Source organism: Zosterops lateralis, assembly GCF_965231275.1.
Source record: "Zosterops lateralis genome assembly, chromosome: 6".
In the NCBI taxonomy this organism is placed as follows: Eukaryota; Metazoa; Chordata; class Aves; order Passeriformes; family Zosteropidae; genus Zosterops; species Zosterops lateralis.
In genome coordinates this window covers 14002162-14028626 of record NC_139761.1, presented here as the reverse complement: position 1 = coordinate 14028626, position 26465 = coordinate 14002162, and the positions used below count along the sequence as shown (strand labels likewise).

Sequence of the window (26465 nt, the reverse complement as noted above, 5' to 3'; positions counted from 1 at the left end):
CAATGGGTATCACTGCCCCTAGATGGTTTCTGTCAGCACTTTGGAACAAGAAGGCACCAAAACATCTGTTCTTCCCATGAAATCAGCTTTGGCTTCCTGTGATAGCTGGAGACTTCTGGATTAGTCTTTACTCTTCTCTAAATTCAGTGGTATCTAGGGAACGTGCCATCAGTGAAAGAAATTACTGTTATTGTTCCCTGCAAAAAACTCAGACACTAGGATTCATCAGTCTTGTCAGCCAGGTAAAAAGCTCTTGCACCAAGAATAGAAGGTTTTCGAAGCCTTGCTGTGTGTTCAGAGTGCAATTTAACGGAAGTTGTTTCTTAAAGCAAGATTTCACCTCTTTGCATTAGTGTACATCTCACCTATTTTTTCATTAAAATTCAGTAACAGTCTGAGAGTTTAGGAGTCTTTGTTTTTTATCACTAGCATTTTTTTACTTTTACCTTTGTGACATTCAGGGCATTCGGGCTGTGTTATTTTCTCTGAAGTTGCAATCTCTGAGGTCCTGCCAAATTCAGACTCCTTGGAGAAATGTCTGCCTATCAAAGGCAGAAAGCTCCGTTCTCAGTGACATTAGAGTTCCCGAATCCATTTAGCCTTGTTCCTCACTTCAAGCAATTTATTAGAATAAAGCAAGCAAACAAGCGTAAAGCAACCACAGCCTGGAACTGACAGTCCCAGCTTGTAAGTGACACCTAGTGGCTTTAATGACCAGTACATGGGAACGTGACATTCCTTACCAGGCAGGGACTAAACATGCCATGAGGAACAGCAACTTGCCTAAGAATTGCCTTATTTCTAAAATTACTTACAGCCAAGTAACGTCAAGTAGTGCCGTCCCAATGGGTGGCTTGTGGCACTAAGTAACTATTGTTAGAGGAATTGTTAGAGTAACTGTTGACTGAGAGGCTGTTTTAGAGGGATGTGTTACAGTGAAATACAGCACTCAGTGCAAAACTATGGTTTGTCCTCACACGAGGCAGGAGTTAGCACAAGGTACATGGAAGAAAATCCTGTGTTGCAGTCTTTTTAAGGGAAATGAGAAATAGCATCTCCTGTACGTTCAGAAGAGCCAGGTTTTTCCTGTTAGGAGACACAAATTACTACATGTCCTCTGGAACATGTCTGCAGTCTGTCCAGAGCAAGCCTCGGAGCTGCTGCTCTTAGCTGCAAACAGTATCTCTCATGGTATTACCCAAGCAAATGCAGCGTGTGTTAAGATCTGAGTAATAAGAGATACCTCTCCCCAAATTAAGATGCAAACGAGACCATAAACTGAAGTCAATTACATAGATTTTATTTAACAATGAATGTGAGGTAGAGAGAAAGAAAAAGAGGAGTGATATCAAGCAGAAGATAGTCACCACTCAAGGATCCAGTGGCATCGTGTTGGTCCTTTTTCACACTGGGCTTATCAGTGATGGGGGTCCCAAGGTATTTCAAAACTTTTCATATTTATACATTTCAGCAAACACAGGTATTAATGTTCAATGGCTACACAGTTCTCTTAGTCTCTTGGTTAAATTATTCCCTAACTCTTAATGCTAATTAGTCTCCTGCTCACTCTTTCTGTTCTTTTGAGTTGATGGGTTTCTTGGGTCAGAAGGCTGTGAATTGGTGACCATGACCGCCCCCTGCCAGAATTACCTTTTACCCAGCTGGAGCTGATTTCAGCACACTTGCTGACCTAGCTTTCCTTATAGCCTGTAAATTCTGCATTCTTTGTGATCATTATCAGCAAAACATTCTTCTCCTGAGCTTTGTTAATATTCCCCTGCCCCTGGGATAACACCCAGACAATTGTACCACCTTTATCTTTCTTATCTGAAGTTGCTGCTGTGGTGGCTTATCTTACAGTCCAAGTTCCAAGTATTCACAGAGCATATTCAGGGGGGCTTCAGTGATGGTTAGTGGTTGCCATTTGACCCATAACTAGGGGTGATCTTTATTTGACCACTGATATACATATGAGCAGTTGCTTCATTACGCTCTTGGCCACAGTGGGAATTCTTGTCCCAATGCATTAACCAGAATGTATTAACCAGATCAACCCTGCCATGCCTGGAGTGTTATTCTGCTGTAGCTCCCTTCTGTGTTTATCCCATGGCAAAGTCCATCTGTGGCACTAGCAGGGTTTGAAGCAGGCAGCTGTCCTTAGAGTGTGGAAGCTCTTCTGCTATCTGTGTCTTCTAAAACGTCTTCTAATTTTAGTTTCTCGTGATTAATAACAAGCTGTTGAATTCAGTCGAGTTGGAGTAGTCTTTGTAACAAAGTTTCACTTTGCAAGTATATAGATAAAGCCGCATTCATACAACACACTGACTTTGCAACTTGTCATTGAGTATATAATGCTTTGCTTATAAAATCAAAGATTGGCTAAGACCCACCTTATTTTCTAAAATATTATAAAGATGATAACAAAAGGTTCATCCCCCCCACCCCGCAAAAACGTAGATCCCAAATCTGCACATGTTATTCCCACTGCTGATAAAGGTAGATTCTTCTACATTGTATGATGGAGATATATAATGCCTAGGATCTTTATAGCCTGAGAATGATTTAATAATTTTGTATCATCTTAAAAATTGCAAAGTGTCAATTCAAAAATCTTCTTTGAAAGTTTTTTTCCCTTCAGATGATTTAAAAAACTTTTTTTTTTCCCTTCTGTATAACCATCCTCACCATTGGTACAAACGATATCATATATGTCCAAAACGACAAACAAATTTATGACATTGCACAATAATGATCAGCCAAAAATATGTGGGTTAATCATGATGTTAGGAAAACATTTAAATAGTTCAAAGATTTTTTTTTTTTAATTGTGCATCAAAATGAAAATCTTTGAAATTGTAAAATCATTAATCCAGTATTTTCTGTTCCTTTAGACAGCCAAATGCAAATAGAATGCATTGAAAAAATACTTGCAATGAATTTCAGGGGATTTTTTCTTGAAAATAGGAAGTAGAAGCATGAGTTATCCTGTTTACTTAATTGATTTACATAACTTCCAAATTTTACTGCATAATTTTATTTTAATATTATATTTTTTGTTCAAATGTAGACAGACTTTTTTGTTTGTTTGTTTGTTTTTTAAAGACAGCTGTAGACAACTTTTTTTTTTTTTTTTTTTTTTTTTTTTTTTTTTTTTTTTTTTTTTTGGGAAGGAATAAATAATATGACTCAGGAAGCTACAGGATATGCAACAATTGATCTAGTTACAATTTGGAAGTGATACAGTTTGCACACTTTGTATATTTAGTGTACATGTATTCAAGAGTCAGTGTAAACATATATCCCAATTCCAGTACCAGATTTTAATAAAAACTTCCTTGCTTATTTTACTTTACAGAAAAAAGAAAAATTTTCAACTTATGTTGTTGCCTCAGGACTTCAATATGGAGCTGAGGAAGATCTCTTTCACTACTTTTTTAAGGTAGACATCTAACTACATTTGAAGGATTATTTAATTTCTAGGGGCAAACTGCCCTGGAATTGAATACATTTTTAGCAGCCTTGGTATCGTAAGCTCAATGCTTTCATGAGCAGAACTGTTTATTTGATCCTTTTGAAATATTTTAGCTACAGTGGAAGTGCTTTTTACTTTTTTTACTCTATTTTTTCTTAGATATTTCTCTGGTTTATGAACAGTATCTCCATATGTACTTTCCAGTGAGAACATGTCTGTCATGTAAATGGAATCCAGGGAAATGTCTTTCTTCTCAACTTATATCAAAACCACAATAAATGTTTCCTTTTTCTCCACCCCCCCACGCCCCCCCCCCAAGCATTTGTTTTTTAGATGATACAAAGTAATATTTGTCAAGATTAAAGAATAGTCTCGTGTTTTTAGTAGGCTGGCAATCAGTATTTCTCAAGAATGGTCTCTATTCCTGCAGTTTTATTAATTATTCAATAAACGGAACTTTAAATCTTGAATATACAGATTTTCCTAGTAATCAAATGTTCCTTTTTTAGCTCTAGTTAACAGTAACCCTTTTTTCTCACTTTATCCTCTCTGTTTTCAGTTATGTTGGCTTGGTGAGACTCCTGCAATACCTGTTTTTGGAGAGGGAGACAATATTGTTCCAACTATTCATATTCGTGATTTAGCAACGTAAGTGGAAAAAAAGTTCTCTGAGCAAAAATTGATACCTAATTAGATTCCAAATCCACTAGAGACTACTGAGGCTTTTAAATTGGGTGAGTTGGTTTAAGGTCACTCTTGGGCCCTTTTAACTGAGTCAAACAGAACTTTCAGTTTCTTTGAAAGTAGATGTGCATTCTGGAAACCTTATCTGACTGTTGCACTGGTGCTTTGCTTTTAATAAATGACAAGTTATGCTCAGTCTAGAGTGTGATACCGCTGAACTGCCACAGAGCTGGAAACGGATTGTGGACTCAGCAGCAGACTAAGACATTATGTCCTACAGATATAGCTTTTTATTCTTTTGACTTCTTTCCAAATAAAATGTGTACTTGTGCTTCTTTATTAAAATAGTAAAATATGTATATGAAAATGCCATGCTCTGGAACGTTCTGCAAGAATTTGTAGGCTCTTGGTAACGTTTCATGAAATGCATTTAACAAGGAATGCCCTGGATGCGCCTCCAAATACCAGCCCAGGCTGTCCTTGCTATGTTTCAGAGTGTTGCAAACTGTAGCAGACCAGAGGCCAGAATATCAGTATATACTTGCAGTAGATACATCGATGCATACACTTGAAGAGATAGTAAAGGTAAGAGAGTCGATAAAAGTAAGAGATTTATTTTTTGGTTTTTAGTATATCTGTAAGATTTTAAAACTACGCATTTTACTGAAGTAGAAGTTCCTAGATCTTCCTAAATTATCTAGAGTAGTAAATTACATGGAAGATTACTTTGAAAACCTCTAAGACTTCTGTCCTTTAAACAAAATAGTTACTTGATCTTGCAGAACTAATTTTTGCAGTATTATCATTAACTTGAATAGAAATTTTACCCAAGAAAGTTATGAAGAATTGTTATGGGATTCACAGAACTGTGATTAGACAGTCTTTACCATGAGTTTCCCTCTGTGTTGTGGAAGATATCTTGTTTTTCCAAGAGTTTTGAAATTAAGTCTAGAAGTAGTCTGAATGACACTGGTAAACTGTACACTGTGATAGTGAGAGTCAACTCATAGGACACTTGTTCATGTTCATGCAGATGGGGCAAATGTTACATAAGTACCAAACATAAGGGCACCCCTGCCTTTTTTTTTTTTTTTTTTTTTTTTTTTTTTTTTTTTTTTTTGGTTGTATCAGAGTTTAATGAAACAGGGGGCCCACTAGAAGATGAAACTTGTGCTTTGGTTCAGGTAGGCACCCCAAGGAGAGTGGTTGGTGTCCTTTCGTGGGCATGTGGTTGTTTAGAAAGGTGAAAAAGAGGACAGGAGCAAGTGGACAGTTCTCGAGGATAGGAAGTCACTAGTGGAGAGGGTGCTACAGACAATTGCTTCGTCAGGAAGTGTACCAGCCCAGGGTAAGACTGGAGAGGTGCATGAGAAAGAAACACCTTGGGAGGGTTAGTTAAAAATAACTGAAGATCAGAAGAGTATTTGGAAGGAGCATTATATAGCCTTTTCTATGCTCACTTTCATTTGGGTGTGCACTAAGTTACATCTTTGAAGGCAAAATGCTGGATTATTTGATCTGATGTTGTTACAGACCAGTTTTAACCTAAAAGAGAAAAAAACCCCTAAGTCTCTTTGTATAAAATGAAAAGAATTTTGACGGTTCAAAATGTACCCAAAAATGTGATTAAAACCAAGAGAGGTTAGATGTTGGTGCCAAAAATTTGATATATTTTATTTGATAGTAAAAGAGGCAAAGAGAGAAGGAAAGGGAGAGAGAACAAAAGAAGGAAGGAAAGAAAGAAGGAAGGAAAGAAAGCAGGAGGGAAGGAGAGAGAATTAATTTTGTAGGGGACAGGGAGAGAATGACAAGGGTTAGGTGGAAGCATATCACCCATCCGAGGGTTCCAAGGACGTCTCGTTGCTCCCCTCCTGGACCTCTGGTGGTGAGGGTCCCCCGGCCCGGTGCCGAGGAGTGTAGAAGGCAGCGGGTTAATATACGCCATGGGCAGGTGGGAACGCCCAGGTGCCTCCCTCGCAAGGGGCCAGTTTGACGCCATCCCTCGCAACACTGAGGAGCTGTTGCTTCATGCTGCAGTGCTCTGGTGCAGGGTCTGGGGACCCCTTTGTGGGGGGCCTCTGATGGGCCATGACACCCCTTCTGCTGCGGATAAGCTTTACCCGGGTGAAGGGCCCCTCAGCCGAGCTGGTCTGCACAGCGGTGCCTCTCAGCAGACGCTTTTTCGCTACACACCCAAAACATCCCTCAACACACACCTTTCGGTGAGAGGGTCTGTGAGAAGCCTGATGGCCCTGGGGCTGCGGTTACCACTCGGAAGGTGTTAGGTTGTGCTCTGTGACTGTATCCTTTTCCCCAGCCCTGAGTCGTTATTTTATCTTATCTTCATCAGCGAGCGGTCCGGGGCCTCAGTCCGAGCCCCATTCAGGGTGTGGTGGTCTCCACTGCAGCCTTTGTAATACGGTTTTTGCTATAATAGGCAAAGTCCTTCATGAAAATGTTTAAATCATAAACTATAATATTTCAGTCTCCGACAATGGTCTGTATAAATGTTTATGATTTTATGCAATGTAGTGAGATTTAAATCTATTTTAAAGGGCTGTAGGAGTAACTAACAAGTAGACTTTCTGTCTAATGATGAAATGCAAATTATATAGAGAGACTTATCGGTAGCATTGATCTGAAAACCCTTCCCAATTGTTAATGGAATTAAATACCTCAAAAACCTCCAAATAGATCTTAAGCACTAGGAATTTATTCATACGTTTAAGAGCTTTATAAATTTTTTTTTGGTTTGAGGTTATTTGTTTGGGCTTTTTGTGTTTGTTTTTCGTTTTATTTTCTTAATTGCAGGTGCTAAGGAAGAAGTGTTACTTAGCAATCAAATGCTATTTAATACTAATATTAAAGTTTATATACTGTTCTCAGATCTATTTCAAATCAGTATTCTGATTTTCCAGGCACAGTGTAACATAAAATTTAAAGCACATATTTGATCCACAGGAATACTGTACATTTTTTTTCTAATAATCTGATTTGTTACATGGTTTTGGTGTGGAGTTTTGTTTATTTGTTTGTTTGTTTGTTTTTCTGGTAGTGTATCAGTAAAAATGTTGGACCAGGAAAAATTGAGAAGATTGCTGAAATATATGCATTCCAGAACAGAGAGCTATCAGTCAGTACTTTTCTTTCTTTTATTACTTCAGGAAAATATTTAAGTTTTAAAGTATAATATAATGAAATATGTTATTTCTTGTTTCTTTATTTCACAAAAAAAAATTAGCCCCAAAATATGCTTAAAAATATTTCAAGTGAGTTTAAATTTGGAAAATAAACGAAGTAAAATCTAGCTATCATAAACCACAGAATTTTGAAGAGTCACAGCTTCATTTAAAAGAATAAAACACTGAAGCTCTGATGTCACTCTTCTCCTTAGCATATGGGAGTACTCTGACAAAACCTATACAAAATGATAAAAAGAACCAAAACAAAGTTAATAATCCAGTGCTGCTAAGGCTGATGAACACAGAATACATAAATTATATTGTATTCACCTATTTATCTGTAATAAACTGTTCATAGGAGAAATAAACAAAAAACAACCCAGATAGTTTTAAGATGGTACGTGATAAATTTATGAAAGAGGTGACTCCTTGCAATTACATGAAAACTTGTCATTGTACAGAATAATTGTTTAGTGTTGCATATTCTACTAGATCATGAGAACACTCAAATACAAATATACAGTGAAAATTAGTATTTTTTAAAAGCTTAAAATATCTGCTTTGTTTGTATGCAAACATTTTTCCCAATGCTTTAATTCTATTCTCCACATCCATTCTAGTCTCTTGCTCCAGCTGTTCTTTTAACATGCATACCTTAAGTCTGTAAATAAATGTAGCTTTGCTCCCTCAGCAAAAGCAATTGGATATGTGGTTTGTGAACCTGCGAATGGAACCTGTTTGTCTGAAAGAGAATTTGAACATTAAATGGGTCGCTGAGGAGGGACTGATAGAGAACATTGCACAAGTCGTCAGAGAATACAAGCAAACTCGAGGATTACTGGTAATGCTTGGGATATACTATTTTAAACTGCCTTTCTCTCTTTATCCCCAATAGAAATGGTTATATAGACACAAGTCTTAAATTAATAAGTAAAAATACATAGAAGATGGATATAGATTCAAAATAAGTGAACATAAAATTTAAAATTAAATTGAAGAAGTTAAATAAGAGGTGATACAAGTTTAAAAAAATTATTGAATTTTATTTCCTTTATGCCTAAAACTGAAATTCTGTAAATGCAAACTATTTTAATGATGGAAAGGTGCTATTCTGAAGCTAGTTTCTTTATGCAGTATATGGCACTCTTGGTATGTTTTGCCTCATGAATACAATAAGTGTATCTTTAATTTAAGCTTTTTTTATAATAGTCAATAGTTAGGTTAGTATTTTGTGCCCTCTATACTTTCAGTGAATGTGGATATTCCAGTGCAAAATAGCCTTCATTTTAGCCTGCTCTGTTGTGTAATTTACTGGGCAACTTCACTATGTTAGCTTAATATTTAAAACTTCTGTATTCAAATATATGTTACTGAAAGGTGAAGAAAAATGCTTGTTCATATTCCAGTATTGATAAAGCTGTTTAGCATGTCTGTATCTGGTTCAAACTTTGCATAAGAGTTCAGGGCCTGTAAAACATGAAGCTACTATCGTTTAAAGTTATTTATTGAAAGTCCCTTTATAGCTCTGAAAGGATTATCAGATCTGCATTTGGGTTAAACTATTGCATCTATGTACATAGGCATCTAACTAAAAAAAAAAACAGTACATACCAGCTAGCGAGGAGAAGGAAGGCTAGCTAGACTGTCTCTGTCACAACTCTATTGCAGAGTTTGTACTGTCAGATTTACTAAATTAAGATAGGCACTTTATTAGGTATGATTTTGAATTTATTGCATAACATATTTAATGAGTGTATACTGGAATCAACTGCACTTACTCATCCTCAGGCTAGGTAGGCTGAAATGAGACATCACTTAAGATTGTGATGGATCTGGAATTTTTGAGGTCAAAATAATAATTTTGATGACAGCTACTCTACCTCAATTGTTAAGTAGAACTATTGCATGTTTATAGTAGAATATGCCAGTATTTACTGCATCCTATCTGTGGGATTGTGTTTCATCTCTCTGGATTATTCAAACTAACTAGCCACAACAAATTGATCTGTAAGTCTACTAAATAGAAGCATACTTTTTCTGCAACAGTAAATTTCTTCATTTAAGTAACTACGTTACTCGAGACCTGTGAGTGATAGAAAAGATATTCAGCAATAAATAAATAAATTAATAAAACAACAACAAAAAATTAGTTTTAAGTACAATTGCTATTTCCTATTAGTCATATTAAAAATATTGTTGCTTTTACATAAAAAATATGGTGTTTGAACAATGTTATATCTTTATCCTTTTTCCAGCCTGTCAAAGTTTACATTCATGGTCCTCCTGCATCTGGCAAAACTACCATTGCTAAGGAGCTCTGCAAACACTACAAGCTACATTATGTTAGGACAACTGATGTGATTGCTGAAAAAATTGCACAACTGGTGTGTTGCTGTTTTCAAACATTCCTGTTATTTTAATTGCTCTGATTTTAAAATGTTTGGCAACATTTAAAAATTACTTATAATCCCATTATTTTAGAATGGAAATATCTTTCAACATACTGATCATCTCTGGCAGTTGCAATTAAATCTTTTTAGAGAGTGGAAGTTGCTCAGATTCTCACTGTTCATGGGCACACATAAAAGGAATTGTTTATTTTTTTCTTTTATTACATCTGTGTATAAAATAAATTTGGTTATGGAATCTCTGAGCCGATTCATATTTCTGTTCTTGTCATCAGGAGAAAATTGTGGCTAAAGAACTTGACAGGGTGGAAACAGAAATACAAATAGAAGGAGAAGATGTACAGGACGAGGAGGGTGAAAATATAGAAGCAGCAAAGGAATTATTAGAGGCAATAAAAGAAAACATGAAGAAGCATAAAGGTAGGAAGTGCAAAGTACGATGATGGGATCCAGGTAGCTAGTACAACTCTATGCAAATAGGAATCAGGAAATAAATTTGCAGTCTAGACTTTTACTTCTTATTAAAAATCAACTGGACAAGGGAGAGGAAGTATAATGAAGGGTTTATGAATTGAGATAAAGACAGGGAGAGATCATAGAGTACTGTCATAAGGAAAACAGACCTGACTTGGGGAAGTTGCTTGTATTAGCAATCAAAATCAAAGAACCCACCCCTCCCTTCTCTCCTGAATTTCACTTTATTCACAATTCTCTGCTTCCTCCCACCAGCAGCAGAAGGAGATGGAGAATAGGGGTTATAGTCACTTCATCACATGTTGTTTCTGCTGCTGCTTCCTCCTCAGGGATAGGAGTCTTTTCCCTGCTCCAGTGTGGGATCCCTCACACAGGAGACAGTCCCCCACAAACTTCTCCAGTGTGAGTCCTTCCCATGGACTACAGTTTTTTGTGAACTGCTCCACTGTGGGTCTCTTCCACAGGATGCAGTCCTTCGGGCACAGGCTGCTCCAGCACAGGTACCCCACGTGTCACCAGTCCAGGCAGCAAACCTGCTCTAGAGTGGGCTCCTCTCTCACAGGTCCTGCCAGGAGTCTGCTCCAGTGTGGGCTTCCCATGGGATCACAACCTTCTTTTGGACATCCATCTACTCCCGAGTGAGCCTCCTCCACGGGCTGTAGGTGGATCTCCCCTGGACCTCCATGGGCTGCATGGTGACAGCCTGCTCACCATGCTCTGCACCACAGCCTGCAGGTGGATCTTTGCTTTGGCACATGAAGCACCTTCTCCTCTGTTTCTTTGCTGACCTGAGTGTCTGCAGAGATGTTTCTTTCAGAGATTCTCACTTCTGTCTTCCCTAGCCACATATACTCCTGCACAATAACTTTTTTCCCTACATAGATATTTTGTGCATGTACAGAGGCATTACTACCATCACTGATTGGCTTAAATTTGGTCAGCAGCAGATCCATCTTGCAGCCATCTGGCATTGGCTCTGTAGGAGATAGGGGAAGCTTCTACCAGCTTCTCAGAGAAGTCACTTCTGTAGGTCTCCTGGCTAAAAAAACCTGTCTACACAAACTCAATGCAACTATACACCTTGCATAATAAAAGTGATACATGTTTAAAATATTTTGGTGCTTCTTTAATTTCTACTTTAGTTTTTTAAGATAATGTCGTGTTTTCTTCTCAGAGCAGAGAGCATAAACTTACATAGCATAAAGTAAAAAGCTGGTGAAATACACCCTTGTCAAACTTGAAAAAAAAAAAGTATTCTAGTAAAAACAAGTGCATGCTCATATGAAATTGTGGGGGTTATTTAAGAACCTCATACATCATTAGAAATTAAGTACTGTTTATGGAAGCTTGGAAAGAATTTTAAAGTCTGCAGATTGAAAAAAGTTTCCTTGCTGAAAAGTATTAGTTACCATCTGTATATGAATAATGCCATGTAGTTTTGGTCTTAGTGCTTAATATTTTCCATTTAGTATAAAGTGATCCCCCTTAAAAATGCAATCTGTTGCTAAGGGTTTACCTGATTTGGATCTTGTGTATCTGCAAAGAAATGGACTTCTTACACACCTGGAACTTTCAATAATGAGATCTATGGCAGCATCTCTTCCATATGCTTTGATGTGTTGTTTAAACAATGCCTTTTAAAATAGTTACATACTTTCATGATTAGAATGGTTTATAAATATCTAAGACTTTTAATAGCCAAAACAAAATAAAGTAGGAAACTAGAGCTAATGTTTGCAAAAGGACAAAAAATCGGATCAAACCTGACTTTTTCCTCCTATATATTTTCTCGACAATGTAGGACAAGTAAACAAACAAATTCATATCTCAACCTGTCTGAAAATGAAACTTGCAGATCCTACCTCGCATCCTTTTTTGCAGGACTATCTTTAAGTCTTACTGTAAAATGAAAATAGAAAATTATTGCTTTCTTGCGATTTTTTTCTATAAGTATTTTTTACTGCTTCTATTAAAATTTGATGGTAATATTCAAAATAAAACTAACTTCATATTTAGATCATTAAACTACTAATATTTATATCTTTGTAAACACAAAGGTAATTTTATTTTATATCTACACCTTAATATTTCATAGATTGATGATAATACATAATATACAAATAGTAACTCAAAATAATTAACTTTTTTTGGTCTAAGTAGAAGAAAATGTATTAAAATTTACTAAATGTTAGTAAAACTTTTTCAGATTTCTTGTTTCTATAAACTAGGTACCTATTAACCTTCTCTGTCTTAGGTCGTCTATCTGATGAATATCTTATTAAAATTATGAAGGACAAGCTCATGTCTATGCCTTGTAGGAATCAGGGATATGTTTTAGATGGGTTCCCAGAGACCTATAAACAAGCAATGGAGCTTTTTAAAGGTATGTACTGCTTGGTGTGGTTTTGTTGCTGCTTTTGTTTTTATTGCTGCTGATGTTGTTATTACCATTATTGTTCTCAGAGCCATACTACTTGAGTGCATCAGCACTGTAATGACTGCAGTGCAAGATACAAAACAAAGCTTTGTGATGTGTGATTACTAGAATGTAAGAAGGACTGTAATGCACCTTATTTAATTTATGCACAAGATAATTTTTAGACTAGCTCTCCTTGTAAAGTAAAAAGTGCACAAACGTGGAGGATACTTTCTTGTCCAGTGTTGGTCTCCTCCACTTAAGCAAGCTCTACAGCAGAATTTCTTTATAGTGTTTAAAGGCTACTGAATGAGGGGATCCAGCCAGTGCATGAATACATATTTTGTGAGCCATATTAGACTGTATTTATTAGATTAGCTACAGTAGATATGACTTCAGAGAAGCTCTGCAACATACATTTCAAATTGTGAGAAAGCACTGTCTGTACATGAAGACCAAGAATCATCTTCATGTTTAAATTACAGTTGAGGTTTGAAGATACAGAAAAGTCAGTCTTGTTCAGTTTCATATGGTGTTTTGCTAATGGTCATGCTCAGCTGATCTCTACAGGCTGTTTTACTGACTATTCATAACAGCAGACCCTTAGTGGCAAAAGCCATTTTAACCACAAAGTTGTAAAATATTTCTACTCACTGTTCTGAGCTTTGTCTCTATTTTTTGCAGAATAATTTATTGGGCAGAAGAAGAGGTCAAAGATAAGACAGAAGTTTTAAAATTGGACATATTCAAAAATTGTGTGTACATGTACATACATCTGTGGTATAGGCAAACAACTACTAGTGTCCCAAGATACAATTCTGTGGTGCTTGGCAACATGAATTACTTATGAATTCTCTGAACTGGTTTCAAAGTTAGATTAATTTCTAATTATTATAATTTGGATATTGGCAAACCTGCGTTTTACTGGGCACAATTTAGCAAATATAGTGATACTGTTCCTTCAAATGAAAATGTTAATAATTTCTTACTTTTGTTTTAGTGGAAGGTGAAGAGGAAGAGGAAGAGGAACAGGAACAGGAAGAGGAAGAAGTAAAAAGCAAAATGCCTAAATTTAATGAAATAATCATACCTGGTAAGTTTGATAGATTTCTTTTTCAATAAACTGAGAAGATTTATTTTCTAATTAAATAAACTGAGGAAATATTGCTGCCACCAACAAGAAGTCTAAACCACTACTCCATCTGTTCATATTTAATTTAACTTTAAAAAAAAATCTATTTCATGTAGTGCTGCTGCCCTCCTATTTAAAAGTGAACAATTAATCATGGAATCATTTACGTTTGAAAAGACCACTAAGAACATCAAGTCAAACCATTAACTCAACACTTCAAAGTCCACCACTAAACTGTGTCCTTAAGTGCCACATCTCCATATCTCTTAAATACCTCCAGGGATGGTGACTCAATCACTCCTCCAAACAGCCTGTTACAGTGCTTGATCACCTTTTGGTTGAAGAAGCTATTCTTAATTAAAAATAAAGGTTTGGTTCAGTTTCTGGGTTGTTTGTGAAAATGCCATCAACTGTGATTGTGGCTTTTTGTGAAAATGCCATCAACTGTTGGCTGATAACAGCATTAGTGGCTGTCTTCTTGTGATTACAGCAGCTTAATGGGATAAAAATGTAATGCATTGGTTATGCTGAGAGTTAAAAGAGTGATTGTCATCTCTGTAGAAATTGCTTTATCCTGCTGTTTTTGCTTGATTCCTTTGAAAATTTTGTATATATTCAAACAACATGTTCTTCTTCACAGAATTTGTTTTTTCTTTGACTGCATCTGATGAATTCCTTATAAACAGAGCAATAAATCTGCCAGAGATTGAAGTTGTTGGAACTCATTACACCGAGAAGCAGTTCCTGCAAAGTCTGAAACAGTTCCGCAGGTTAAATACCGATGATAGGACGGTTCTCAACTATTTTGATGAACTTGAAATACATCCTCAGTTTATTGGTATGGAATAATAAAATTATTAGATATAACATGAATAAAATAATTTTTCTTCTTACAAATTTAACACTTGCAAAATAATCGAAGAGTAAGTGTCCATATATAAATAATATTTTTATTAACATTGCGGAATACACATGCAACAAGATTTAATTATATACCTGCAAGAAATGTTCTTTTATGTTTAGCCTGTTTCTAAAATTTGGGATGTTGTTCGTTTTGTAAGGTTAATTATTAAAATAATTTTATATCTTAGGTTACAGATCTCTGCACTAGCATCCTTTCAGATAGGTGTAAGAGTATATTTTCATGGACGTAAACATTATGGTTCCTCTTTTTTTTTTCTTTAGACTTATCCTAAGATGCTATTGTTGTTCACAAAAATTGGAATAATTACCTGGTGGGGAGCAAACTGATAATTAGACCCTGAAGAGAGGCATTGATTGTTTCAGAGTTGTGCTAACCTCTGTGCTTGGTGCTACTCCACAAATCAAACACCCCTACTATCAATTTTTTTCACTATTTACACATTTTACCAAACAAAGGATTAGTGTTTATTGACTAAATATTACATACTTCTCTTATTAATTAGTATACAATTTTCTATTGCATAATTATTCTCTTTCTTCCCATGCTCAGTGTTTCTCTTCTTTTGGGTCAATGGGTTTCTTGAGTAGTTGGTCCTTGAGTCTGTGGTTGTGATTTCCTCACTGCTGGCATTAACTTTTATCCATCTGGAGCTGATTCCAGCACAATTTCTGAGTTGGCTTTATTAGTTTCTTCCTTATCTTGAGCGTTCTGCCAAATGTCCTCATGGCCTGTAAATTCTGCACTCTTTGTGTTCACTATCAGTGGTACATCCTTCTTCCTGAGCTTTGTTAATGGCCCATTGGTCTGAGATCATTGAGTTTTGTCCAGGCCTAAAGCTTAACAAGGTAATTCTACCAACAAGTAATTTGTTTTTCTAACACCTGGACATTATTTACAACTTGCTGTCTGCTTCATGGGTTAAATCTGCCTTCTTGTTGATCAAGCTTGAAAGTGTACAAAGATGAAACAGCAAAGAACATAATTTCTTACAAAAATTTTCTACATTTTCCACATTTTGCAACACCCTGACAATATATGGTTAATCTGTAAATCAAGAAGAATTTAAGAAAATTGTTAGGAATCAGAAGTGGAAGGCTGGGACTGAATCTGTTTTGCACTACACTCGTATGTGAGAAAATTTGTCTTCTCTACATACTATCTAGAAAATTGTGATCGCTGGAAAATCTTGAGAAAATAACTATAATCTGATTATTCAATGCCAGTGAGATCAGAGTGACAGCATTCTAAAGAAAAAGTGGGGATTTGTGAGAGAGGAGAGGAAAGAAAGAAGAAGGGTGAGACCTCTGCCACAAAAATCAAACTGCAGATATTTGGAATATCTCTGCCACAAAAATCAAACTGCAGATATTTGGAATATCTATTTGAGATGAATTATGAAAAGTTTATTGTTTAACCCCCTTAGCTATAACTGGTTTTCCAAGTTTTTTATTTATTGTCAGTCATGGAGATTATTTTTGGAAATAATAAGACATATGCGTTGTTAGGAAGCGTAGTAGTGGCAAAAAAACAGTGAGTAGTATAATTATTTTAGAATTGATAAAGTTCTACAATGGAAAGTAAATGTATGAAATGGTAAATATTAAGGTCTGACGTCATCAATTGGTCATATGCTTAGCTTATACACTTCTAGATATGCAAGTAGAGGAACTGCTAAAGAATTATGCCTAAAGATTATTCCTAAACTGTAGCCCATTCCAAATACAGAAAATTAATTTGCCTACTGATTTTAATTATTGCAGTATCACAACTGAGATGTCCCAGATGATTTTCACATTGAGTGTAGAGCATTGATTCTCATGTTCTAATGAGCATAATTTTTAGACCCTCTTTGTCTCAGCACTGTCTCTTTAGCTAGATTTTGAAATGCACAGAATTAAGTAGCAATGGATTTAATCAGGGACCCAACTGCTTTCTCAGTCATATTCTGAAGAAGGGGATAAAAATTATGCTTGATTTGTTAAAAACTTTTTCAAAATAGTAAAAGTTTTCTTCCACCTTAAATTAAAAAAAAAATCTTAACATATGGGTTTATGTATCATTTTTATGATTATCATTTTTTCTGTGTCTGAAATATGATTAGTACAAAAGAGTGGGCTTCATGATTCTGGAAACTCTGCTTTGATGACTCACTGTATGAAGAATGCAAGTTGGTTATCTTGTGTCTCGTTTTTCTCATTTGCAAATCGGGAATGGTGACAACTATGTTATATTGTATACAAAAAAGCATGTTAAAGTTACAACAGCAATTTCTTTTGAAGATCTTAATTTATGAACTCCTTCTCCAGTAATTTTCCCTCTCAGCTAGCATCAGTGCTAACTTCATTTTTCATTTTAAAAGGCATTAGTTTTTGAGGATAAACGTAGTTCATTGTGATTACTGTAAAATGTACATTGTACTCTTCTGTGGCCATCTAAGAAAAAAAAATGCAGTCTTTGAGACCTCAACTTCCACATTGATACCATTCTTAGCAATACTTTAAATTACTACCAAAGTGATTTTCACTGTAATTTGTATATCCAGATGCAGCTAAAATTGTAGAAATGATGGGCTGCTTGCCAGAGCAGATGTATTGCTTTAATTTAGAATACTTCAGGAATGTAATTCCTGTTTTTTTGAACGAAGAAGCTGTAAAATAAGTTTTAACATGTAGAATTATATTAGTTCCCTCCTCATCTCATGATCAGAGTTTGGATTTGAGGCCCAAATCACAAACACTTCAACTTTTGGAAAAATGGTGTTAGTTAGTATTTGAGAGTCTGATTCTGCCTGAGTCAGTGATTAGAAAGAACTGGAAAAATGCTTTGCCAATGACTTTCAAAATAACTTCCTAAAGAACTATGAAGCAGGGGCTACTAGATTCTCATCTAAATTCTGTATTCTAATGCTTGTTTTTCCCTTCATCTGCATGCTCTCCTTACCAATTGCTGTGCTTTTACACCCTCCATTTCATATCCATGAACAAGCCCTTTACCTCAGTATTCTTTACCTCAAACGCCCCCCCCTTTTTTTTTTTCTCATGTACATTCTTGTACTGTTTCTGCCTCCCCACACTGAATGGATACAGAAACTAGAGAGCCCTGTAGAAAGTCTTCATTCTTCTGTATTTTTTCTTTTTCTTCTTTTTTGTCAAATTTAATGCGCAAGTCACTTCAGCAATTAAAAGGGGAGAAGGAATAAAATGAAAGAGAAGTTCTTGTTCAGTCTTTATGTTCCTACATGAAGCTGAAGCTACAAATTTGCTTTGTAAATATAACACAGTAAGAGATAGACTAGAGTAAGGTCTGTGTATTTGTAAACCTGTATGAATAAAAACATTGCAGTTTGTGCCACATCCTAACAACCTATTGTGTAGCATTCAGTGGGGTGAGAAGGACAAATCTAACGGTTTTGTGCATCTGGATGACGCACCATAAGATTGGTGTCAGGAACATCTCTGACAGTTGGGTTTTGAAACCCTCTTTTTTGGGTTTCAAAACTTGGGCAAGATGTAATTGCTAAACAATAGTTGTAAAATTTATTTTTAGTATGCTTCTTCCTTATATTATCTTAAAACTGTTTTAGCTGAAACTAGTAAAGAAAATCAGAATTAGAAAAGTTCATTCTATATAACAAAATCTGATGTTTATAAGCAATTGAAAACAACATCTTTAGCTTGAAAATTCAAACAACACGAACACAATATATTTTTAGGTCTTGCATAATAATTGACGATAGTTGACAGAAGCCTTGAAATAGTTCTCTCTTGTATTATTTAAAAGATATAGCTGTATATGAAGATTTTGAGAACAGTCTTAGTGTACCAAAGATGATCAAAGAAATTGGAGAACCTCGGAATTATGGTTTGACAGATGAAGAAAAGGAGGCTTTGGAACGCCAAGCAGCTGCGGAACGCATCGTCAAAGAAGTTCAAGAAAAAGCTGAACAAGTGCTTAGAGAAGCTAAGGAAAGGGAAGAAAGAATTGCAAGATGGGAAGAGTGGGTAAGTTAATATATATTTTTGGGAAAACATTGTTATTTATCTGTTTTAGATGGCTTCAAGTAATCTGTTATCTAAATACACTTGGGAAGTGTAACATAAATTCTCTAATTCCTTATATCTTACTTTAGGTCTGGGTTAGGCTATCTTCGCAGTGCATTTTGAAGTCTATCTTACAGAATATAGTGTCTTTTTATTACTAACATAGCAATTTTTTAATTTATTTTAATTTTTTTTCATTTTGGTATCAGCATGTCCTTAAAATACTTTTATTGTAATCTTGCTGCTGTGCTGTAGCTGTTCTAATTTAGCATTGATAAATATCAACTACAATCAATGGAGATTTTCCTTACCAAGTCTTAATAGGACTTTTACATTTTGCTCAGTTTCTACTAAGCACCTAAGTCTTAATTATCAAGCTAGATTTTTAACTCAACACTGACCCAATATTCTAGTCTACATTGCAGACAAGTTTCTGAGCCTGCAAGAACGTGTGTTGAGAGCTGAGTACTGGGTTCAATAAGGACTACCTGATTCAGTCTGAAGGATGGTTTTTATTTTCTAATGATCTACTAAATACTTGGTATTTAGGCTACCTGACCCCAGAAGACTTACATGTGATGCTTTTTCCTTATTAATTTTGCCATACCTAAGGACATTTTAGTTAAATGACCTGAAATGCATAGGGTAAAAATGTTCCTGTTCACACTCAAAGTCAGATCGTTTCACCAGAAGGCAAGTCTATTGTCTTCTTTTAGAGCTATTTAAAAACAAACCGACCATTCCACAGAGAAATCCTTTTCTTATATTTGAATGGCTATACACATCTATTGGGTGAAATATGCTGAAATTACTGACTTTTAAAGAAGCATTTACATTCCTCCGATGCTAGCTTGTAAATAACGGGTTTTTTAATCTCTGTTTATTTACAGCTTCATTCAACATTATACAGCATTTTGTACCCTGTAAAATTTGTGAGGAAAGCTAACAGATTTTAGCTAGATTCGATCCAAACCATCTACCTTTAAAAGTGCAAAATGCATTAATCAAAGCTGAAGTAGGTGTTTAAATAAAACGTGTTAATAAGGTTATCCTTTAAAATAGGCAGATGATCAGGAAATCTAAGCAACTGTTAATTTGCCCTTGACACTGTCGATTAGCTGCTGTCTCTGAGTGGTGGCCAAAGAGCACTTTTGAGAGTTATTCAATAGCACTCCTGATTGAATGAATAAGGTAAAATTTTGTTTATCTGTTTTATCTGAGCATTGCTTTTGCGCTATGCCTTGAGTATAGAAAAGGAGTCTTCGGGTCATCATCTGTTTGCTGTAGTATCTATATATGACTCAGGCTACTGATGAATAAAATGAGTGAAGAGAGGACAATGAAAATGAGTTTGAGTTGGAGTAATCTCCTGGCTAAAGCTGCTGCCAATATGCATGTTACTAAGTGCTATTGAATGGAAGAAAGAAAAGGTTGCAGCAGTTTTATTCCCTCATCCCTCTTACTTTTTGAGTGTAAAAATTGCACTTGATTTAACCTGAATTCAGAAATAAATTTAGCTGTTGAAAACATGTCATTCGCTGTTGTTTTAGTCTATTTGACTGTCAAAACCCTCAAAACCATCAATGAAGTAAGAATAAAACAAACCAAGGAAACCAAAAAGAAAAAACTCAGCAGAATTACCAAATTAAAAACTTAGAAAGCCAGGGCTCTCTGCTGAGTAAAAATACTCGTCTTTGCCTCCAGTTTAAAGAAGCCTCAACAAAACACCTGCATTTGCAGTAGCACTAATTTTTGAAATGCTACAATGTATTTCAACCATTTTGCGAAAAACCTTATGGAAACAGGACCACTGGAAGACTTGAAAATAAACCTCCTTTTAGGTGTTAAAATAGAAAAATAAAATCATTTTAGTAAGGAGATTATGTCAGTCCTTGTTGTATTCAATTCTTTGTCCTCAGCGTGTTGTGTGCTCTAAATTTAGTAAGCAGTTAATAATTTTTTTGTCAACTTGTTCTTTGAAGTTCTGTCAACAGCTTCTAACACTATTTTTTTCCCTCTAGGCCAGCACTGGTTTTTAGCCAAATGCTATTTGATAGATGTTCTAAACATAATTTTATTTTATTTTTTATTACTTGTAGATTAAACAACAGGAGGAAGTGAAAAAACAAGAAATGGAGTTATTGGAGGCTCAGTCTTTTCCACTACGAAACTATTTAATGAAGAATGTCATGCCAACACTTATGCAAGGAATAAATGAATGTTGTAGGATCAGGCCAGATGATCCAATCAATTTTCTGGTAAAGTGATTATGTTTTGTTTTTAAAATATTTTTGAATACTCATATAGACCCAAAGAATATATGTTAATGAAGGGGCTTAAATTTCCTCCCCTCTTTTAGGATAGCAACTAATTAATGATTAGAATCTGCAATTCTGCTGAAGAGTAATCACAGTGAAAATTAAACCCCAGAATTTATTCTTTATGGGATCAGCTGATACTGTGTATCAAGGGAAGTATCCAATGCAGTTAAACAGTAATAAGACAAAAATCAGTGCCAGAATATATTTCTCCTCAGTATGTGTACTCTGTGCATCTTATGTGCCCTGACAATTTTGCTGTGCCATAGAGGACTGCAAGTTAAAGAACTTTTTTACAATAGGCTTTCATTCCCATGAGATTGATTTGTGCCAATGAACCTATTATGATATCTGATAGCTGGAGTTAGGTGGCTCAAAAGAAGGTCCACAAACAAAGAAATCCCTGGGCAATTACATTCTTACAATCTAGACTCCCCATCCCTCACAGGACATCCCTCATGGGACCATGAGCTCTACAAGGGTCTAAGATCTGGTTGCCCTTTATTGGTTTGCTGTCTGTTACCAAAGGTTTTTCTAAAGGGTCAGCTCCACACCCTCTTAGGTCGGTTTCAGCGCGCTTTTGTTCTGGTTGTTACAATAATGTGGTTATGGTTCATATACCATGATCTATGGCCTGTCCCTTCCAGCTATTAATTTTTAAGTAATGTTTAAGCTGCAGCTTTGTCTATTCTATTATTAGTGTTCAGATTATTAGTGCCAGGTTTCACTGTAATCCATCTTTGACTTAAAAACGTAACCATATGGTTCAGATAAAGTTCAACCTGTGGCCTAAAAATTCTAGCTTCTTATGACTACTTTCAAATTATTTAACATTTTTAACTCTTCAGAAAGGAGGATATCAGTCTCCTCCTTCCAGGTGCAACTGAACATATTGTCATAATGATAAATGCAAGCTCTTTGGTAGTTCACTTCACAATACACACATAAATAAAGGAGAAAATCTTGTAGGACAGTAATAGACTAATTCCAATTGCAAATGACCTCAGGAAGTTATCCAGATCAACTTTCTTCTGCAAGCAGGGTCAGCATGGCACTCAGACAGGAATCCAGGTGCTGTAATGTAATTGCTGTGCTGCTGTTCTGCCTGCACATGCTGAACAATCTGTTTACAAGCTGATAAAAGAGCATTTTATTAATCAAGCAAAGGCTTGAAATGAAAGCAATGGTGTTACAATCCCACTTCAGGCACTAAGGACTGTTTTCTTGGTTTAACCTTTTTGCCTGCTGGTGAGTGACAACTACCTGTAGCTGTAGCAGAATGAGATATTTCCTAATAATTGCAGAGCTTTTAAAGATCAGTATCAGCAGGTCCAGAAAACAGGTTTAAGGGTACTCCCTATACGTTTCCACAGAGTGACAAAAACTGTTTTAAATGACTCACTTCCTTCTCTTGCCCATGATAGAAACAGGGTGACTGCTATAAAGAGGGAGAGTGAGGTCAATGATATTTTGGATAGTATTTGGGGGAAAGAGATTTTTCTGACATAGAGATATTTTCTGCCATAAGTTACATTTTAGGGCCATTAAATATATTCTGCAGTTTTGTTTAAAGCAATGTTATCCACTCTATCTTTGTTATTTTGCATATATTTCAAAGTTGGAGATGTGAAAATAATTGTAATTTTGAAACTCTTCTGTTTACAGGCTGAATATCTCTTCAAGAACAGTCCTGAGATTGACTGGAATAAATGTTAAATCCTAGCAGCAAAAGGAATTGAGAAACAAAAAGGGAGAAAATTCCTAATACATTTTAGATAAAAATACTTAGTTTCTGATGTTATTTTTGTTTAGGCTTACTGTGTGATCTTAATTTTTATTTCTTGTACTTTATTACATTTTGTACTGGATTTTAATACTCTTCTACAACATTTCCACTTGCTGTATGTATTGATTAATACATTTACACATCTGTATATTATTTTCCTAATCCTTAGTAATCCTTTCCCCATATAGCAAATGTAGGCAGCTAGAAAAAAATTATATATAAAAACCCATAAAAGTGTTTCTACTGAAAAAGGAAATAAAAAGAAGCAGCAAGCTCTCTTATTCCTCCTCCCAGCTACCAGGAGGCAAAAATCACACAATGTAGTCTTCTTGTGCTGCACTGAAGGCTGACTAGTAAACAGTTTCCCAGCAAAGTCTGTCATAAAGCCTGTGTTTTACTTTGGTTTCAAACACATGGCTGTAGAACTCATTTAATAATCTTCAGCATCCAATATTAGATACATATTTTTTAGAGATTTTTGACGAATCTAGACTTTCCAGCACATGGCTCTCCTTAATATTGTTGACTTCATCCAGCTGTCACAGGAACTGTATCTACACCGACTGAGCTGAGACTTATTGAATACTTGGTGTAGAACAAATATGGGACTTCCTCAGAAGGCAAGAACCCCTTGTGCAAAAGGAGGGAGGAAAAAAGTGGAAGAACTGAAATAATAGTGATATAGCAGTATTTTACAGCTTTGAGTATTAGAATTTTAGATGTGTTAATGCTCAATGTTTTTATTCTGATATATTAGTGTTTTTATAGAAAATCTTATTTAATCTGTTGATAGTCATACAGACAAGTCGGGAATAGATTCAGAACCATCATCTCCTACTCTAAAGAAACACATATTTTTGTGATCTATATGTCCAATATTCTGTCAGTCCAAGTTACCGTTTATCCAGTGAGGCAGTTGAAAATGAAATAATTGGCAGCTTTAAACATTTTTTTAGTTTGGAGGTGCTGTTTTTCAGAATAAAGATGAAACCAGGACACATGAAAAAGAGAGGGCAAACCAGGTTTACTCTAGTTACTGTAATGCATTTCCTTTTCCAAGAATAAAGTTTTGAGTTGATCTATAAAGAGTGTAACTTTTTTTTTTTTTTTAATATTCTGAAAGTTTATGCGGATACTCCAGGCAGATGTTTCAAGAACAACTCTTAGGAAATGACCCGTTTGCTTTGCGCAGGGCACGAATGCACCGTGAGCCCGACACGTGTAGCCGAGACCACGCACAGGGGTGGCTTTGGAGGAGTCTCTGCCGATCCCCGGGCGGCGGAACGGCTCCGGGACGGCCCCCGGTGGCTCCCGGGCGGCTCTCCGTGGCTCCCGGTGGCTCCGGGCCGTCCCTCCCCGCCAGCCCCGCCCCGCTGGTCCCGCCGGCCGCGCCCGGCCCCGCGCACGCGCCGCCCCGCGGCCGTTGGCGCTTTGTTTTCAAACCCCGGCCGGCGCCGCCGCCACCGCCGCCGTGACTACATTCCCCAGCGTGCTCCGCGGCCCCGCCTCCGCCTGCGCACGCGCGGCCGGGCGAGCGTGCGCGCCGTGCGGGGGTGTCCGCCGCGCTGCGTCAGGCCCCCCCCGCCCCGGGACGTTGCTGTGGTAGCGTCCGGGCGCCATGTTAGAAGGCCGGAGGGGAAGAGGCGAGTGAAGCGGCGGCGGCAGCCGGGCCCGGCACAGCCGCTCCCTCCGCTCCCGGGGCCTGGCCCCGGCCCGTGCCATGCTCGCGGCTCCCGCCGCTCCGCGGGACGAGTGACCGGTCCGCAGGCGGCAGCGGTGGGGGAGGAGGAAGAAGAGGAAGAAGGGGACGACGCGGCGGCGGTGGTGGCGGCGGCGGCGGCGGAGGAGGAGGAGGAGGAGGGGCCGGAGAGACGATGCCGTTGTAAGTCCGGGGGCTCGCGGGGCGCGCTCGGGGCTCGCGTGGTGCCGGCCCCGGCCCGGCGCTCCCCCCGTGCCCGGGCCCTTCCTGCTGGGCCGCGGGCCTTTCCCCCTCGCGGTCCCCTCGGCCCGGGCGCTTCCGCTGCCGCAGTGTGCGGGCCTGGCGCCGCCGGGAGCCCCACGCTGCCTTTCTCTCCCCCCATCGCCCTGAGCCCCGGAGGTGACGGTGATGTGGCTTTTGCGTTGTTGTCGCCGCCTTTGCGATCTCGCAGCGGCAACGTGCGGGACGGGGCGGACGCGTGCGGCGGCTTCCGCTCCCGCCGCTGGGTCAGGGCTCCCGGAGGGGCGAAACCCGCGTGTTTGTCCCTTCCTCGTCCTGGCCGCTAAGGGTGAAGCGCTTTTTCCCTGAAGAGCCCCGGCCAAGTCTCTCCCCCGTTGACCACGCGGGCGGCTTTTCCCCATTCCAGGGACAGAAGACCCTGGGCCGCGGTTCCCGTGGGCGCCCCAAGCCCGGCGCGCTGCCCTTGGAACCCCCCGCGCCCCGGGCAGCGCCCCCGGCCGGCCGAGCCGTGTCCCCCCGCCGGGAGCCCGGGCCGCCGAGCGCTGGACGTGCCGGGCCGTGACCCTGCCCCTGCCCGCGGTCAGGAATAGCCAACTGTGACCTTATTCATCCCAGTTTCTTCGCTGATTTCTTTTACCCACCCCTGGCTTTTTTTTTTTTTTTCCTCTTCTCTGCTTTTTTTTTTTTTTTCTTCCACCTCCTATCGCTGACGTTTTTACGAATTCTGATTGAGACAAAACTTGCAGCTCCTCAGTTCATAATCTTAGTATTTTATTACGCTATACAAATCGAGGGAAACAGTGATGTGTAGGTGATCAAGTAACTTTTCAGAATAAGGCATGTTTATATATTTTGTTCGGCTGGTCTGTTTGTTTGGGGTTGTTTTATTTGTGTAGGATTTATTTATTTTTTTTTTCATTGGAGGAGAAATATAAAGAATTTGTGATTGTACACTCTTTCTCTCACTGTTATAATTTGGGCGTATTCACTGTGGTTTTAAATATGTCAACATTTAGGTGGAGAATAGCCAAGTTTGTTTGTTGTGGTTGTCATTTCAGTCTAAAGTACTGCAAAGTTAGTCATGAGATAGATAACGTGATAGAAACTTATCTGGAAGGGTTTATGGCAGGGAAAGGACCAGTGCGTGAATGCAGGAGGGAAAATGGTTATGTCAAGTAGGTTCTAATGCTCGTATAACGAAGCGTCAATGTCCTTATAGATAAGTTTTGCACATGTTCATTATGGGAATGAAAAGTTACCAGAAGTCAGCTTTGAAGTTGGCCAGGCTTTTCAGCCTCAGGAAAATGGGAGGGTGTTTATTCTGCTTGCTTTCATTCTTAGTTTATTGTGTTGTGACTACATAAATTCCAAAGGCATAGTAACAACATTTAAAATTTTGGGCTACTTTTAAGAGTTGTAATAATAGCGATCTTCAATTTTGGAAAGTTTGGAATTATTTCATTATTTCTCTTGATATAGATGTCTATGATACTTTAACTAGAAACACTTAAATAACTGTACATAGTTACAATGGCGCCAAGATAATTCTATTTTCAGTATAAACATTACTTGGCTACTTAACTAGTACAGGAGATCTATTGCAGGTAGCAAAAATGAAGCTTTGTCAGTTTATGCATTTGTTCTGTCCTTTGTATTTTTGACATTGTTGACTTGGTATCATCCATTCAA

The 26465-nt window shown here is 37.6% G+C and overlaps 2 protein-coding genes across 5 annotated transcripts in view; both read left to right on the top strand.

The window, feature by feature from the left end:
* The window catches only part of AK7 (adenylate kinase 7), a 28132-nt gene extending 5332 nt beyond the window's left edge, over positions 1–22800 (top strand). For both annotated transcript variants that reach the window (XM_083863767.1, XM_083863768.1), the window contains 13 exons: positions 3356–3439; positions 4032–4120; positions 4651–4741; positions 7212–7289; positions 8030–8179; positions 9594–9722; positions 10022–10166; positions 12475–12603; positions 13637–13729; positions 14409–14606; positions 18474–18694; positions 20833–20991; positions 22717–22800. In XM_083863767.1, the coding sequence (XP_083719893.1) occupies positions 3356–3439; positions 4032–4120; positions 4651–4741; positions 7212–7289; positions 8030–8179; positions 9594–9722; positions 10022–10166; positions 12475–12603; positions 13637–13729; positions 14409–14606; positions 18474–18694; positions 20833–20991; positions 22717–22767 (1617 nt within the window). In that variant the 3' untranslated portion in view covers positions 22768–22800. The remainder of the gene's footprint in view (positions 1–3355; positions 3440–4031; positions 4121–4650; positions 4742–7211; positions 7290–8029; positions 8180–9593; positions 9723–10021; positions 10167–12474; positions 12604–13636; positions 13730–14408; positions 14607–18473; positions 18695–20832; positions 20992–22716) is intronic.
* Positions 22801–24600: 1800 nt separating this feature from the next.
* PAPOLA (poly(A) polymerase alpha) overlaps positions 24601–26465 on the top strand; it is a 44770-nt gene continuing 42905 nt past the window's right edge. Inside the window, exon 1 of one of the 3 annotated variants that reach the window (XM_083863573.1) lies at positions 24601–24719. In XM_083863573.1, the coding sequence (XP_083719699.1) occupies positions 24712–24719 (8 nt within the window). In that variant the 5' untranslated portion in view covers positions 24601–24711. The remainder of the gene's footprint in view (positions 24720–26465) is intronic. The other 2 variants (XM_083863572.1, XM_083863574.1) reach the window with 2 other exon arrangements.